This window comes from Anthonomus grandis, chromosome 6, assembly GCF_022605725.1.
Source record: "Anthonomus grandis grandis chromosome 6, icAntGran1.3, whole genome shotgun sequence".
Taxonomy (NCBI): Eukaryota; Metazoa; Arthropoda; class Insecta; order Coleoptera; family Curculionidae; genus Anthonomus; species Anthonomus grandis.
In genome coordinates this window covers 8,113,736-8,132,639 of record NC_065551.1, presented here as the reverse complement: position 1 = coordinate 8,132,639, position 18,904 = coordinate 8,113,736, and the positions used below count along the sequence as shown (strand labels likewise).

Sequence of the window (18,904 nt, the reverse complement as noted above, 5' to 3'; positions counted from 1 at the left end):
ATCAAACAAGTTTACAGTGTTGGTGAACATAGCGTAATATTGCCATCGATTGGCTCTTATTGCAATAAACAGTTTTAATTTTAAAAAACTTTAACGTCGCAATTTTATACTTTTGAGACCCAAACCTTTAAGGGTGTCTTGTTTACTCCTGAGCTGTGTTCATGCAAAGTTTTTTAAGCCTTTTACACAGAACAGCCGTACATTCTTTTTTATGCTTTAGGTTAGCCTGTAGGAATATTATGGGTATAATGTATTAAATAATATATGAAATACAAAAATACGTATAGAAAATTGCGTAATATACAATCAAGGTTTGCCTAACCATTAAACTTACCAGCAGATGTTTGCCGCTAGTAGAGGATTAAAAACTGCCGGGTGAGCAATAAAGTTGCAAGCCATCCGACCCCCTACGTTTAGCATGAGGTTCTTTCTTGCTCTTTCGTATCCTCGAGGGTTTTGAAGCTCCAGAAGCATCACCGCGAAACCGAAGGCCCTCTCCACTCCTGTGCTGGTGCAGGTTGGTCCCACAAGTAGATCGGAAATTACGGTCCATTTAAGTAGAACCGTATATTTGGGTAAAGCTTGGTATTCCCAAGGGAATATTAGAGACCGCGTTTTACGGTCATATTCCGCATTGCTGAATTGGACTGAAAGAGAGACCAGAAGACAAAAAAGGATTAAAAAAATTAAAAGGAGAAACAGCATGACGAGATCCGCAGGTAAAAAGGATGAGCAAGAGAAAGAAAGCACATTCAAAATTAGAAGAAGAAAAGCTTGATTCTAGTCGGACAATGACAAGCATTTTTGTCGACATCCAGTCTAGTTTCAATTAAGTTTTAGCACTTAACTCTTTCCCAAACAGTCCTTGATTTAGATACTCTGTTTTGTAGGAATTCGCGAGAACCTGCAAGAATAATAAAACAGATTATTTTGGTAAAGCTCTTAGTAAGCTTGTCTATATGAACTAAGACGTCCACATAACATGCCTGGATTTGACTATGCACCGCATACATTGGTAGTCCTTCTCGATTTTTTCGCAAAATTGTATTGGAGGCTCAAACGCCCTCGTCGCAAAGAATTAATATTGTTTTCTGTAACTCCTACGCAGCAATAGATTTGGTCAACCTAGACGTTATGAATTGCTAGAAGATTTGATATCCTCATATTACAGGATTGTAGCCTACCTATTGTTCCCTGTAACGTATTAAATTCAGAACGCCTAATTTCACATTCTTTCAACAATTTTAGAGAGGCTAAGGCTAAGTCCAAGGTGATGGATATTATTTTGGAAATTATCCGTCTTATAAATTGATGTTGTATAGGAGTTTAACAGACTTTTTTTGACGAACACGGGATGAACGTGTTGTAATTCTCTCTTGGGGTTGAAGTTTCTAAAGAATCTTTTGCATATGAGTAAAGTGGACAAAAAGGGAAGCTTTCTTTTAAAATTCATGTCTCTTAAATTTACTAGTTTAAGAAATATCGCAAATAATGTATCAGGTCGAGCCCGAATATGCTAGACGAACAGGTTAACTTCGGATATCCTTACATTAGGGTTAGAATTTGGTTTTGTTTTAATAATATTTTACACAGTACTAAAGGATTCTACTCTAAAATGTATGTCTCTAAGTAAACTTGTACAGGAAATATCGCAGTTGATGTATGGGGATTAGTCTCACTACGCTAGACGAACAGGTTGACCTTTGATATCCTCCAGTTAGGATTGAGGATAAGCCTAAGGCTTTTTTATTTCAGACTGTTCCTGTATTTTATACTGGAAAGTTGTACGTTCGGCATATCGGTTAGTTTAAGCTTCTTAACATGCTCAAGAATCAAAATATTCTATATCTATATTCTATATATATATATATATATATATATATATATATATATATATATATATATATATATACATCATTTACATTTATTTACATCTCTGCGGAGCTATTTACATCTGTGATTATACCCATTTGTAGTTACGTCATCCAGGTGAGAAAAAACGTATGGCGTAGATATTTTTGCCAATCAATATTAGGTTAGAAACTTTACCATCGCCTTCAAAAATTAATAGTCTGCTATGTATTTTTATACGTTCAGAAATTAACAAATGATTTATTTTAGCAGCATATTATTATATTTGTGTATATACTTTTATTCCCAACAAATTTTAAAAAATCTTGTAGTATTTATTGTATTATTAACAAACTTAACAATTAACAAATATTATTATAATTAATCATAAATAATGCGACATAAACAACAAGTCCGAAACGGAATTGCACTTCAAATTGAAAATGTGATAGAGCGAGCCGCAGATGCAACAAAATTAAGCACAACAAAGATCGCAAATATAAAGAAGAATGGGATAAAATCAGATCAGGATTACGCTGCTCATTTTCTAAGCAAAAGATCGGAAAAACCAAATCTACAACATATTTGAAAAGTAGAATTCGGCACAAGCAGTAGACGTAACAAAACCGAGATTACAAAAATTGTGAATAATGGTATAAAATTATTTTAACTCACTGGAAAAAATTTAAATACTGACAATTTAATTTACTTGTTCATGAAAAAAAATGCTGCTTGAAGGAATATGTTAACACATTAAAATGAAAATACCATTCCAAAAAATAAAACATACAAACTCAAACAAAACACGCCATATTGCATTACCAAGTTAATGAAATTGCAACGATATGATTGAATACTTAAACGACGATCATAAAATAAAATTTGCTAGAACAAAAAAAGCTTAATCAATCTCGTCAGTATTGTCAGAGTCAGAACTGAAATTAGAGATATTGTCTTCGTCATCGTCGTCTTCGTCAGTCGTAATCACAAGTGGCAGAATTTCATAGGCATCACACACTTGTATTGCCTCCCAAGCCTTTTCAATTTCCTTTTCTGTATGAAAAACATATTTTTGCCAATGATCTATAAAAATTTCGTTTATTACCCTTTCCCATGTAGTCAGAACTTCTGAAGGTGACCCCTTAAAATTGGAAATATATTGATCATATTTTGCATTTCAATTGCATTAAACTGGCAATGATATGGTGGCAGTCGCAAAATTTTGTGTCCTAAAGGTTTAACATATTTATCAAGGAAGTACTTTTTTTCACTAGGGCAGTTTCTGCGTGCAATACTCCATTTTATCTTTCATGGCTTTTTCTGGAAAGCCAATATTCTTTTTCTTCAACCATTCGGTCAGTCTCTGATTTGTCCAAGATTTTCTCGGGATTTCTTCTAATAAACCAGAATGATAACTTGCACTGTCCTTGATTATAAATGACTTTGGGGAAAGATTTGGAACCAGCTGAGTTTTAAACCAGTTTTCGAAGTTTTTCCTGTTCATATTGTCATCATAATCTCCCGTCTTTAATCCACTCTTGAATATTAAATTTGCACCTTTGATGAAGCCATCTTTGGTTCCGGCGTGGACCACGATATAACGATGACTTAAAAAATAAAAGATAATTCAATTCTCTTCTTTTAGAAATCATTTTTCCAGAACATAAATTTAATATAATTAATAACTAATGTTCCATGAACATACGAGTAGTGTATGGAGTTAAATTCCCTCATATTGTCTTAGAGAGAAATTATATGAAACTATGAAACAGATGAAATTATGAAGTTAGAGGGCCCTTACAAGGGCAATAGTTTTTATTCAAAAAAAAATCTAAAAAGATAACCAGATAATTTTTACATTCACTGTTTTTCCTTGAATCCGTGTGCTTGGTATCATCTTGCCAGCTACTACGAAATGATCCCTTGCTAAAAATCCCAGTCTCGTCAATGAAACCTGGAGTAAAACCTTCCGAACCTACATTTCTATTTTTGATATACTCCCTTAAAAAAATGATTCTTTTATGAACAATATTTGGCAAGTCCATCAAATATTTTCTGTTATTTGATTTTTTCCACTTGAAGCCTATACTATTAATCCATCTTCTTAAGGAGTCAATGGAAAACTCAAAATATTCAATTTCTTCCCTGAATTTTTCTCTTATTGTTGCCAATATTACATATTCTTTTCTGGCGTACATAGAATAAATTGTGTCCCGAATTCTATGTTTCAAATATGTTGTAATTATGGTTTTTGCTATCTTTTGCTTGGAAGATATACGGGTTGCGTAATCCTGATCTGATTTTATCCCATTCTTCTTTATATTTGCGATCGTTGTTGTGCTCAATTTTGTTGCATCTGCGGGTCGCTGTATCACATTCGCAATTTGAAGTGCAATTCCGTTTCGGACTTGTTCCTTTTCCAGTTGAAAAAAAGCCAATATATTTAAAATTATCAGCTGCGATTGTTCATTATACCTATTATATCTTTTTTTAGGCATTATCTAACACTTTCGAAATAACTTTTAAGAACAAGTTGACAAACCAATATTTTTGATGGACAGTGACGGATATGTCACATAACCTAGTATATAAAAGATGAATGTGATGAAAGATGATATGAAAAGATTCATCAGACACCAATTTTTTTCAAAAGTTTGTTGTCGCCGCTGTTTGGAATATGCTAAACAAAGATAAACAAAAATGACGTCATTACAAATGGGTATAATTTCGACTTTAAGTCTTAAGATTTCCTTTGCTATCTTGGTCTATAATACTCTACATATTATATGCATGCATTTCTGTAAAAATGTATTCAAGTATAAGGTTAAAATTTAGCCATTAATGCTTATACTCATTTAACATAGCGTTTGTGATCTAGTACTACAAAAAGAAGAAATTTTTTCACATCATAGATGTCCGATAAGTTCCATTACATCTACATTGACTTCTACCCTTAAACAGATCTACATAGGTCCCCCGTATCAACACTACATCTGTCTTGGAGCCAGGTTTGATTTGTGCTTGTCATGTTAAATAAGCCATGCAATCAGTAAACCATAGTTCTGTCGATGTTTAACAGCTTATAGATATATTTAAACTAGTTAGTACAATGATTGTACCTATTTACACTGGCACAGTTTGAGAATAATTCATATATATCACCAATATTAAAATATAATCATAAATACACTAAATGCAACTGTAAAGCCTTACAAACAAGAATTTTGATTCAGCTCGTTCTTGTAATGATCTTCAATTGGTCAATCCTCGGCGATCAATATTTAAAATATATAAAAAAGACGTGCGCACGTGAAAAAACAGTGGGATCTAGCAAACTATGAAATTCTCCATTATTTAAAGTAATAAAAATTTTTCGATTGCACAACGTTAAAAATTAGGTCAAAATCATCTATATGAATTAATTTAAAATGAAAAATTAGATTTTTGGACGCTTAGGTGGAATTTTTCGTGCGCCGTCACATATACAGATTCCACAGATATACATATACAGGCGGCGGAATTTTTCGTTTTTATTTTTTGAACCGGGAGTCAGCAGACCTCACTTTGCTGTGTTACTGCACGTTGCATTAATAATTTTTGAGCGTTATTTTCGTGTTTTTTTCACTATGGCTGTTTATACCCCTTCCGAAAGAGTTCAACTAATTAAATGGTTTTATGGAGGCAATTCGGCAGTACAATGTAGAGATTTGTTTTCAGTGACATTTGAGAATAGACGATTCTTTGTGCAAAAACGGTTTTATATGTGGCTACAAATTTTGAAACATCTTTTTGTCTTCAAGATTGTAAAAAATGCCACACAAAACGTCAAGAACCACCTGTTGAAGTGGTCCAGGATATAGAACGGCGGGAAGAAATGGTTTGCAGTACCTACCTTAGAACTTGATTCGACACGGTCCACTAGAAGTGTTGGAGAGGAACTGGGAATGAGCAATAAAACTGTTGCTCGTATCTGGAAAAAATATGGGTACAAATGTTTCAAGTATTCAAAAATTTAGGAAATATTTCCTGAAGACCAGTGGCGAAGAATGGAATTTTGTGAAACCATGATAGAAAAGGCAAATGAAAACGAATATTTTTTTAAAAATATTTTGTTTTCTGATGAATATTCTTTTCTATTACATGGCAAACACAATCCTTCCATTGTTCGTTATTGGTCTCAGGAAAACGAGCACAGAAGTTTTCAGTTTCGTACCCAGTATCCTCAGAAATTGAATGTTTGGGCAGGTATTTTGGGCGACAATGTTATAGGGCCATTTTTTATTGATAGCACTTTAAACGCCCAAAAGTACCTTGAATTGCTGCAAAACCAAGTTCTTCCTGCCATTCAAATCCTACCTGATGTAGACCTGGGATCAGTTTATTTTCAGAAAGATGGCTGTCCTGCTCATAACGCGGCTAGGGTAAAAGAATTTTTAACAAATACTTTTCCTAACCGCCTTATTAGTGGGACTGGCGATATTAAATGGCCTAGATCTCCAGATTTATCTCCAAATGACTTTTATCTGTGGGGTTACCTTAAGCAGACCATTTAAAAGCACGAATTTAGTAGGCCACAAATTTAGAGGAGTTGCGAAATAAAATTGTCAAAGGTGCCAATTCTTTCTTTTACCTGAAACTCTTTTGAAGGTGCGAAATAGCTTTTACGATAGGTTAAGTTTTTGTTTAGCGAAAGAAGGCGGTTTATTTGAGCCTTTTCTTTAAAAAATGATATGTTGTTAAGTTTGTTTATTAGAGTTTTATTTCTGATTTTTTATTATATTTTAATCAGAGTTGATATTTTATTTTTTATTAGAATAACGCTTTAATTTTCATTATGCAAAACACAGCATACATAAACATTTTAAGATTACAATTCTATGCGGGTTTTAGACATTGTTATGTCTGTAAAACCAGCATTAGAATAAATATAACAACTCAATATAAATAACTCAATTTGCTAAGACAAAAATTAGTACACATTTAGATAAATAGACACATTGACCGAACTATTTTTGGTTCACTTTGTAGGAAACATTTTAAAGGACCAAATCAATAGCTACGAGGCTATTTTAGAACGAGCCTATCATAGAGGACAACTGTGAAGTTGTCAAAAAGATATTGACAAAATGAAAAGGTCAAGTGGGACCTAAGCATATTTGACAAATCTGCTGTACCTGATAAAATAATTATAGCGACGATGCAACAAGGACGAGACACTAAGTAAGCTAACCAAGTTGATGAGCGCCATTATCACTTTTATTTCCGTGAGATGGCAGTCAGGCAGTGTAGCGTTTATACCTCTATATACAGGGTGTTCCGAAACTATTGTGTCAAAATGTAAGGGTGGGCAGATCTTGCCAAAACAAATGTCTTACTTATTAACCCAGAGGCGCATGCGCCTTAATTCGCTATTAATAGGTATCACAAGAAAAAAGTTTAACATATGTATATGTTAGAAATTAATATAGTTTTTATAAAAAAAATACAAATGTTGACAACAATATCTACCACGTAAGGCGTGTCGTCTCTCAAGGCGGATATCATCGAATCTGCCCCGGAGCGGTACTCGCACGCAATCCTCCGCCGTACCCCCCACTCTTGAGAGCCCGTGCCTTCCGTGGATATTCTTTACGTAGCTAATTTTTAAGAAAATGCTAACACGGCCAGACTGACCTGTATTTCGCTCTCGAAATACCTCCAATGCTTACCAACAATTCTTTTTGAGTCATATAAAATAAAAACAGCATGAATTGCCACTGTAAAAAGTATAATCAAAATATTACGAGGTTAAAATATACAATGAATGTCTTACTTATTATGATATAATGCCACAATATAAAATACTTTTTTTTTTTTTAGCAATAACAAACTACTTCTAAATAGCTACTAAATCGAAAAGGCGTGATGTTTAGGCGTAGACAACGCAGTAACAACACCGCTTAGAACATCGCAACTCGCACACAGCTACTGTTGGGTCTCATTTTCTGTAACAACGAAAGAAAACCTTTTTAAACCCCAGTTTTCAAGTGTGCCCATGCAGCATTAAAATCTTGCCAATTTTTTTTTTTAATTTTTAAACTACGTTTCTCAATCTTTAGTAAAGTTTCCACCTTTTGTACTTGAAACAATAAGATTGTTTATGTTCCTCGGATTTCAACAATATCCGTCCAACATTTTAACAAAAGTAATTAATTAAAATTTTGTTCATGTTCCTCGGATTTCAACAATATCCGTCCAACATTTTAGCAAAAGTAATTAATTAAAATTCCGTTCATGTTCCTCGGATTTCAACAATATCCGTCCAACATTTTAGCAAAAGTAATTAATTAAAATTCTGTTCATGTTCCTCGGATTTCAACAATATCCGTCCAACATTTAACAAAATTAATAAAATAGCAAATCCCCAGTATTGTGCAAAATAAATGCTAACACTGGCTCATCCATACACAAAAGAGACAAAAAAAAAAACAATACAAGGCTTACCATTTTCGTTTTCAGAAACAAATTCATCAGTCCACTCTCCAGGCCAAAGTTTGAGATGATCTTTGGCGATTATCAGGGGACCGCGTTTAAAACGCTTATTCTCGACTTTAAATCGATCACCAGGTAAGATTTCAACAATCTTGTAGGGGCCTCGAAATTCAGGCTCTAATTTTGCTGCCCTCGCGTTTGATTTTGGAACGAATACAAAATCGTTCATTAGAAATATATGGTTATTACGGCGATGTTCGTCAAACCTTTTCTTCTGAGCAGCCGCATTTTGCTGTAGCCTGCTGTATGCAAGAGCTCTATCACTAGCAATATCAAGATTACAATGAACCCCTCCACCTATAGAGTCAATTAATCCCTGTATAGGAGCGTTATTTGCGTTGACACCTATTAGTAATCTTAATGGTGAAAACCCCGTAGATTTTTGTATAGAACTGTTTAAAGTAAGCTGTATTTTTGGAACTGCTCTCGTCCATTCTGACCCGTTGTTTATTTCCGCTCTGAGCATAGTAGTAACAGTAGCCACATATCGCTCTACCTGTCCGTTTGCTCTTGACGCTCCTGTTGCTACCAAGTGGTGCTCTATTTTAAAAGATTTTATCAACTGTGTTACATTTTTATCCGTAAAATTTGTGCCCCTGTCAATTATTATTAACGAAGGCGTTCCAAATAAAGTTAAATACAATTCTAATTTATCACGCATTTCGACACCAGTTAATGACTTTAAAGGAATTAAGAAAATGTATTTGGTGAAGCCATCCATAAGTAACAAAATGTGTTTGTAACCGTCAGACGTAGTCTTAAAGGGTCCAACACAATCTGCGTGAATTATATGGAAAGGAATTGGTTTCTTATCGATTGAGTGAAGAAAACCTTGCTTAGGGCCAGGTAACTTTTTATTAGAGACACAGTTTAAGCAATGTGAAATGTATTTTCGTACGAAAGCGTTCATTCGAGGAAACCAAAATTGCTCTCTAATTTTGCTTATTGTTTTATCCACCCCAATATGACAAAGTTCATCATGATACATGCGGACTAACCCAAAGCGAGAGCCCTTTGGGACAAAATATCGTAACTCATTTTTATCAATTTTTCTGCAGAGCAACGAATCTTTAATATCATAATCCGAAACTACTCCCGGTTCCCCTGTATTCAACTTAATAATTAAATCCTGAGCTTCGTTGTCTTTAGTCTGTTCGACTTCAAGCCACGAACTTTGATGTATAATATTTACACAATGACCTTCAGATGGTGGATTCCTGCTAAAATAATCGGCATGCTGAACATATTTACCCTTACGATACTCAACGCTAAAATCAAAATCCTGCAAATAAATCCACCATCTTGCAACGCGTGGAAGAAGGTCCTTCTTATGAGCTGTAGCTTTTATAGCGTTACAGTCTGTAATGACCTTAAATTTAATGCCTAATAGATAAACACGAAAATGTTTAATCGCGTTAACAAGGGCTAACGTCTCCAGCTCATAAGAATGGTACCGAGATTCTTCCGGGGTGGTTCTCTTACTAAAATACGCAACAACACGAGATTCGGAGTTATGTTTTTGAAATAACACTGCTCCATATCCGATGGAGCTGGCGTCAGTATGTAATTCCGTTGGTAAAGTAGGATCAAAGACAGTAAACAACGGTTCGCTGCTTAGATGGTTAATAATGTAATTTCGTGCCACATTTTGTTCTTCACCCCATTCCCAGCTAACGCTATTTTTAGTCAATTTTGTAATACATGCGGTCCTGCTTGCAAATTCAGGGACAAACTTACGAAAATAGCTGGCAAGTCCCATCATTTGTCTAACCTCCTTAACGTTAGTAGGTAAAGGGGAATTTATTAAAGCTAATATTTTGCTTTTACCAGGTCTAATACCATCAGCTGATACATTTCGACCCAAATAATCAACGCTTTTTTCAAAGAAACGGCATTTTTTAATATTTAGAGAAAAACCCGCTTTGGCTAAAGCTTCTAGCACTTGTTCTAAGAAATTCAAACCCTCATTAATATTGGGGCAGGGGATCAGTATGTCATCGAGGTACACAAGGGCAATAGAGTCTTTAAGAGGCCCTAAAGCCTGGTTTATAGCTTTTTGAAATACAGCTGGTGCATTAGCTAGGCCAAAGGGTACCCTTAAGTACTCGTAGTGCCCATCGGGAGTAACGAAGGCAGTTTTTGGAATCGAATCCTCGGCTATTGGTATCTGGTGAAAACCAGATGCCATGTCGAGGGTTATAAAGAATTTACCCTTACCTAAGCGGTCTAACTGGTCTTCAATTAGTGGTAATGGATATCTTATTTTTTGAGTATTACGGTTAAGGGCCCTAAAATCTACACACAGCCTATCTCCCCCGTCTTTCTTTTTAACTAAAATAACAGGGCTTGCAAAAGAAGAATTACTTTCCCGAATGATATTGTTCCGTAATAAATCTTTCACTAAATTTCTGACCTTTTCTCGTTCAATTATAGATAATCTGTACGGGCGATAATTTATAATACAATCATTTTTTAGATCAATTTTAAATTCTGTCGTATTAATACAACGTACAGCATTTCCAAAAGTAATAATCTCTCTATACTTTTCAAGCAATTTAAATAATTTATTACGTTCTTCACCTTCAAGAGTACCCATGATAATATCGTTTAAGATATCGCCGGCGCCGTCACCCAGCTCAGACAAAATATAAACATAATTTGGACCAGATTTATTACGGACTATGTCAATTCCGTCTTTGTCAACCGAAATAGTTATATCATTGTAATGTACCGCGTCTCTACCTATTATCGCTTCATATTCTAATTGATGATTTCGCACAAGGAAGAAACAAATCTCGATTGAAACATTTTCGCATTCTACAGTAACCACAGTTTTACCATAAGTTGATACTTGACCACCCCCTAATCCTTTTAACGACGTAACATAATATTCAACGTTACAGCCAATTAAATTTGCCGTTTTTTCTGACATTAGGGAGCAGGTGGACCCGGTATCAATCAAACAATGTACTGGGGTGCCTTTAATCACGGTTAGCGTTAAATTATTAAATGAATTTACACCCTTACAACAATTTACGTGTGATAATTTATTTTTATCGATACGCTGTTTTGCCCAACATGAATCAGAGTCGTGACCCATTTTCTTACAAAACCCGCACTGCTTAGTAGTATTTGGTTTTAATTATTCTTCGCATCTCCGTCCTTCTATGATAGTATATTGGTAGGTTCCATTTTCGACCTACGCGACGCACTGTGTTGAAAGAATGTGTAAAGTAAACATAAAATTCCCCAACCCCCGGGTACGATCGTAATCTAACCAGTTCATTTTTAAGTGCCGTCGCGTACGTAAGTGTTGAAATTTAAAACGCGCACGATGCCGAAAGTTTTCCCAAAAAAACGGTCAAAATCGAAAAGAGGCCTCGCAGGCCAATTAAAAGTGATTAAAAATATGCTATCACGCTTAGAGAGGAAAATAAATTCGGAAGAAGAATCTGATTCATCATTATCGGATGTATCATCTATACAATCAGGTATGTGATTCAAATGTAATATTATTTTTAGACAGAAAACTACCTGCAGCTCAGAAAAACCCTTCACGGGGTTTTATTGCTCTGTTCGTGAGGAAAAAAAAAATAAATAGAAATGTTTATATTAACACAATTAGATAGTATTTGCGGGTTTTAAGGCCATAGTATTTAGGCCATAGGCCATATGCTTTATGTCAGCAGTTTGACCCTTATGCTAAGAGATTTATGTAGTTGTTTTGACTTATGTAAACTCAGATATGCAAAGTGAGAGTATGGTAGTTGTTTTGACGTATCATCTTGTACGCTTTTAATAAAAGGCCATATTTTAAAATATAAGTGCGTTGCTTATATTTTAAAATAAATACTGGTATCTAGTTGTTTTGGACTTAGATTAACCAGGAGTCGTATATTATATTAGCCGCAAAATAAATTAAGCTAATAATTGTGTTAATTATGCTTCTTTTTGGTTGTCTTGACTAAAAAGTTGTATTTTATTATAATTGTTTCTCTCTTTTCTTCAGAAAAACCTTCTTCATATTCCAGTCAATCTGAAGAAATGGAGGAAGGGGAAAACAGTCCATCAGCACCTAATGAGATAGGTGCTAATAATATTCAGGTGCCTGCTGTGCCGATAGCAGCAGAAGATTCCCTATCTGTTATTCATTTATTAAAAGAACATCCTAATACTGAAAGTATCTTAGGCCCTGATGTACATGAGGAAATTGCTGTTAGGTGGCTAGCTTACTTAAAGGATGGTTTACCCACTGAAACAAGAAAAGAATTATTACAAAAGTATAAATTACCGAATAATTGTAAAACATTGACTCCTCCCCTTATTAATGACGAAATTAAGAGTTTACTTCCTACAAAAAATATTAAAAACGACCAATTTTTAGTAAATATTCAGGGACAGATCGGTGCCAGCTTGGCAGCCTTAGGATCAATCCTAAGTGAAAAACTGAAGGATCCCAATAAGGAATTAATAATCTCAAATGAAAATTTGGAAAAAATTGTAGACGCTTGTCAGTTAATGGCTAATACACATTATACACTTACACTAAAAAGAAAATTTGAAATATCACCTCATTTAAATGAAGAAGGACGGCGAGCAGCAAGTGAAAACAAAAGTGATGAATTTTTATTTGGAAAAGACTTTTTAATAAAAGTCAGATCATCCAAAGAAGTGAAAAAAGCAGCTGAAGAGCTTTTTAATCAGAAAAAAGTAAACCCGGTTGTAGCAGGACCATCTGGCATAAATAATAATCGTTTAAACTACCAGCGCCAATACTCGAGGGGAAAAACCAAAGAGGACAGAAAGACACCCTACACACGAAGCGGGAAGACACAAGCGACCAGGCGTTATCAGAACGAGAAGCAGACGAGGAGCCAGGACAGACATCAGTTTTACAAGAAAGACCAGAGGAAAACCAGCTCTCGCTACCAAAAATAGTGAAGGTAAAAGGCCTTAATAATCTGGCAGGTAGAATTAAATATTTTAAACCCAAGTGGCAAAAAATAACAACATATTTAAGGGTTTTGAAGTGGATAAGCGGAATAAAGTTACCTTTTAGTCGAACTCCACAACAATATAATTTTCCAAAAGAACACCTTTCTAGTGAGCAACAACAGTTATACTTAACAGAAATTAATAATTTACTTGAAAAGGGAGTTATATCAAAATGTAAATACACAAAAGGACAATTTTTATCCCCACATTTTTTAATTAAAAAACCAGGTGGAAAACATAGATTTATCTTAAATCTTAAGAAACTTAATAGCTTTATTAATATCAATCATTTTAAAATGGAAGATTATCGTAGTGCGCTAAATCTAATAACACCTAATTGTTTTATGGCCAAATTAGATTTAAAAGACGCATACTATCTTTTGCCCATTCACTCGCAGTATAAAAAATATTTAAGGTTTTCATTTAGTAATCAGTTATTTGAATTTAATTGCCTTCCTTTTGGTTTGAACATAGCCCCTCTAACCTTCACAAAACTTTTAAAACCAGTTGTAAAGTATTTACGACAAAAAGATGTAATAATGGTAATTTTTCTTGATGATATTTTATTTTTTGGTAAAACTTTAAATGAATGTACCCATTCTGTAGCTATGGCAATAGACCTACTAGTCTCTCTAGGATTTATAATTAATGAAGAAAAAAGTATACTAAATCCGATTCAAAAAATTGAATTTTTAGGATTTGTGTTTAATTCAAAAAATATGTCATTAGGTCTACCTATAGAAAAAAAATAATAACACTTATAAAATTACTCAAAAAATTTAAACAAATTAAAACCTGTAAAATAAGAAATTTTGCTCGTCTTGTGGGAAAATTAGTTTCAATAGCACCTACACAGACCTATGGCTGGTTACATATAACACCGTTTGAAATAGTAAAACAGAAAGCTCTAAAATTAAATAATAATAATTTTAACAAGAAAATGATAATTCCGTCTAAATTACAACAAGAATTAAATTGGTGGTTAATTCATATTAATACATCTGAAAAAGAATTAACACAACAATCGTTTTCCTTAGAAATTTTTTCAGATGCCTCCAATACTGGTTGGGGCGCTTGTTGCAAATTTTCACAAGCAAATGGGTTCTGGAACCACAAGGAAAAGCTTCGCCATATAAATTGGCTAGAATTATGTGCAGCATACTATGGTTTAAAATGTTTGGCAAAAGACAAATCTGACTGTAAAATTTTATTACGCATTGACAACGTTACGGCCGTGGCATGTATTAATCGAATGGGTAGCACGAAATATTCGCATTTAAATAATATTACCAGAAAAATTTGGGATTGGTGTGAATCAAGAAATATATTTATTTTTGCGTCTTATGTTAGTACAAAAGACAATTTTGAGGCAGATTTTTTGTCTAGAATTAAATCAGTAAACAGTGAGTTTAAATTAAACAATAAAATATATTACAAAATAACAAAACAATTCGGTGTTCCTCAAATAGATCTGTTTGCTTCCGAAATAAATACAAAGTGTGCAAAGTACATTTCTTGGGGCCCTGATCCCGATTGTTTTTGTGTAGATGCCTTAACAATAAGCTGGCAAGGCATTTTCTTTTATGCTTTTCCACCATTCTTATTAATTGGAAAAATTCTTCAAAAAATAGTTAATGATAAGGCGACTGGTATCTTAATAGTTCCTAACTGGCCCACTCAACCGTGGTACCCATTGTTCTTTAAACTATTAATAGACAAACCGATGGTATTTCCACCTGATTATAACCTTATTTCTTTTCCCTTTAGGGACAATCATCCCCTTCACCAATATCTTTCCCTGGTGGCCGGGAAATTATCTGGGAATCGCTAAGGCTTAAGGGTATACCAGAATCGACAATCCCAATTATGCTTTCCTCCATACAAAAAAACACATTAAAACAATATAGTACTTGTTACAAAAAATGGTGGCAGCACTGTACAATAAAAAATAAAAATCCTCATTCTATGAACTTTAATTCAATATTAGACTTTATAGTCGAACAATTCAATCTGGGCCTTTCTTATTCATCCCTAAACTCATACAGATCAGCTTTCTCACTAATTTTTACATTTAATGAATCAGAAGAAAAAAATTTAAAAAGATTCTTTAAAGGACTATACAATAGAAATCCGGTAAGGCCTAGATATTCAGCAACCTGGGACCCACACCCAGTACTGGAATATTTGTCAACGCTTTTTCCCTTAGAATCCTTATCGTTTAAAGATCTATCTCTTAAATTAACAACTTTGTTGCTTTTAACTTCAGGTCAAAGAATTCAAACTCTCTCTAAAATAACTCTAAAGAATATTAAACAAAAATCTGACGCTATTGAAATTCGCATTTCAGATAGAGTCAAAACATCTGGCCTAGGTAAAAAATAACCGTTTTTAGTTTTCCCATATTTTAAAAATAAACCTGAGTTATGTATAGCTTCAACAATAAAACATTATATTAAAGTTACAGAAACACGCCGTCGTTTTATTAACACACTTATATTAACTCATATGAAACCATACCGCCCTGCATCAACGCAGACAATAAGTCGATGGGTAAAGGATGTCTTGGGAAAAAGCGGGATAGATACAGATATTTTTAAGTCCCATAGTGTACGTCATGCAACCACATCAGCCGCGTTTAGGTGTGGTTTAGATATAGATCTTATTAGAATTACAGCCGGATGGACTGAAAAATCTACTGTTTTTAATACATTTCATAACTTGCCTTTATCTAAAAACTCAGCAGATTTTTCAAAATGTATAATAAACAACTGTACATAAAGCTTGTTTATTTAATGTTGTTAATGTAATGTGTGCTTGTTTATGTAATGTTGTTTAACTTATGTAAAATATATTATTATATAAGTATGAGTATTATATCAAACTCATATTCATATTATGTCAAATATTGGTACCAAAAAAGATATTTATCCAAAAACCCTCTAGTAGTAAGTTAGGATTATTAGTTTTTTTTTTCTTGTTAAAATTTACAAAGAATAGATATCCCTATCTTAGAATTTATTTTGTGTTTAGTTTAGTTAAGTTCTTTCATTACCAAATTATTATCTAGATAATAAAATTTGTTGATTCCGTACAACAATCGCACTTCATTTTATCTACAAACATCTACCAATATACTATCATAGAAGGACGGAGATGCGAAGAATAATTAAAAGATTAATCGACTTACCTGGTAAGGAAGATCAATCTTAATTATTCGAGCATCGGAGTCCTTCTATGATAGGGCCCTCCCCACCCCATAAATTTATCATTTATTACCCTATTTAGTGCGATTTGCTCCGACACTAATGAACTGGTTAGATTACGATCGTACCCGGGGGTTGGGGAATTTTATGTTTACTTTACACATTCTTTCAACACAGTGCGTCGCGTAGGTCGAAAATGGAACCTACCAATATACTATCATAGAAGGACTCCGATGCTCGAATAATTAAGATTGATCTTCCTTACCAGGTAAGTCGATTAATCTTTTAATTCTCGATTAAAATTTAATTTTTCCGACAATTTACATTCGGCTTTTAAATGACCCACTTTATTACAGTTAAAACAACGTTTAAGATTTGGACGTTTGTTTGATGGTCCAGCGGTACTTGAAGGAGACTCGGGCAATTCCAAAATACGCTTACGCGTGTTTTTAAAATAACCAGAAAGCAGAGTAATCAATTCGCTTGTTGTTTTTACGTTGCTATTTAACGCTCCCATTTTAACAGAGACATCTTTTATCTCACCGATTACAAGCTCAATTAATTCTAACTCAGTAAAATTGATTTTAGTGCGTTCGAATAAAATTAATTTTTCTCTTGCATACTCACAGTACGTAGCAAACGGCTCGCTTGTAAGCAAAACAGCATTTTTCAATTTTTCGGCCAAATTTCTCTTTGGTGGAAACAGATCCACTATCGTGGATTGAAAGGTCTTCCAATCACGTTGGTCCGGTTGCCAGTTTTCGAACCACTTGCGGGCTTCTCCCCGAAGGGCTTTCCCAGCCCGTGCAACCATTTCTCTTGGATTCCATTTAAGTTCAGCACTGATTTCCATAATTTCACTACACCAATTCGAAGCACCCGAATCTACTCGGTCAGGATCAAATACCGGTAGCGCGACGTCGTCATTGGCGCGTCGCGGTGCCTGCAGCGAATCTTGCAGTTTTTGAAAAAGTTCTAGCAACGCGTCGGCACTCATCTTTGAAATTTAAGTCTTAAATGTGTTTATGGGCCGATCCCACTTCTGATGTTAGAAATTAATATAGTTTTTATAAAAAAAATACAAATGTTGACAACAATATCTACCACGTAAGGCGTGTCGTCTCTCAAGGCGGATATCATCGAATCTGCCCCGGAGCGGTACTCGCACGCAATCCTCCGCCGTACCCCCCACTCTTGAGAGCCCGTGCCTTCCGTGGATATTCTTTACGTAGCTAATTTTTAAGAAAATGCTAACATATATTCATACACAAATAATGTCGATATTGAGTGCCCAGCTCTATCAATTTTGACGTTCGAGACCTATCGCCGCACTCACATTGCGTAGGCTACTCATTTATAATTGCGTCGTGGCAATGTGTAAAACCGTTAATTGAAAAGGGAACGCCTCTTCAATCAACGGTAAAACCTAACTTAATCTAAATTGTAGTGTAACCGTTTAAAAGTTTAATTAAGAATTTTACATTCGCTGAATTAGCAGATCTACACCTGGCTTATGGCGCTGCTGATGGTAATGGAAGACGCGCATTGCGGATTTACTAAGAATACCACGCGCAGTGCGTGTACCAGCCAGGCAAGAGGAAATTTTAGCACAAATTGTCGAATCTCCTTCCATAAATAGGTACCCGAGCTGTAGCGCACTCGTTGCGGATAAAACATGTTCGGGTACGGAAGATTTTACACGAACAACTGCATCCATTTCATTTTCAAAAGATACACGCACTTCTGCCTGAGGATTATCTCCTTCGGGTAGAGTAGTAAATGGTTTTTACGATAAACGAGGTGCGACGCCGAATTTCTGTCTTTAGTGGTGTTTACGAATGAAGCCGCCTTTACCCGCGAGGGAGGGGGATTTTCCACAGCCGCAACAGCCACGTTTACCCCACGCTCTTTACCTGCGTGGTTTTCAACAAAAACGTATGGTGAATGTTTGGGCAGGATTTGTTCATAATACTCTGGTTGGGCCGTATCTGTTGCCACCACTAAATGGAGAAATTTACTTGACATTTCTGCAAGAAACGCTTTCCGAATTGCTAGAAAATGTTTACCTGAATGTCAGACAAAACATGTGGTACCAACACGGCAGAGCCACAGCACACCTGTTAGCCGTAAGGGATCATCTGCACCAGGCATATCAGGGAAGAATGATTGGCGGGGACGCACCAAATGCATGGCCTCCACGTTCACCAGACCTGACCGCATGCGACTTCTTTTTATGGTGTCACATAAACGCGCTTGTGTACGACACTCCGGTACAAATAAAGGAAAAGTTAGTAGGAAGGATTATTGCGGTTGTTGCTAAAATT

The 18,904-nt window shown here is 34.9% G+C and overlaps 2 protein-coding genes across 5 annotated transcripts in view; both read left to right on the top strand.

Moving 5' to 3' along the window:
• Positions 1–18,904, top strand: part of LOC126737981 (tetratricopeptide repeat protein 17-like) — a 212,763-nt gene that overhangs the window by 90,019 nt on the left and 103,840 nt on the right. Inside the window, exon 12 of one of the 3 annotated variants that reach the window (XM_050443124.1) lies at positions 8,350–8,368. The exons of 1 other annotated variant lie outside the window; for it this stretch is intronic. The gene's annotated coding sequence lies outside the window, so the exon portion shown is untranslated. Of the gene's footprint in view, positions 1–6,879; positions 7,074–8,349; positions 8,369–18,904 lie in introns of those variants that run through there. One more of the 3 variants, XM_050443123.1, reaches the window with a different exon arrangement.
• Positions 11,717–16,366, top strand: LOC126737982 (uncharacterized). 2 transcript variants are annotated; one of them, XM_050443129.1, is made up of 3 exons: positions 11,717–11,873; positions 12,392–13,325; positions 15,145–16,366. In XM_050443129.1, exons 1-2 carry the CDS (start codon positions 11,717–11,719, stop codon positions 13,318–13,320), a joined length of 1,086 nt encoding a protein of 361 aa, XP_050299086.1. In that variant the 3' UTR covers positions 13,321–13,325; positions 15,145–16,366. The 2 variants fall into 2 exon arrangements, with proteins under 2 accessions (XP_050299086.1, XP_050299087.1); XM_050443130.1 differs by having other exon boundaries at positions 12,392–16,366.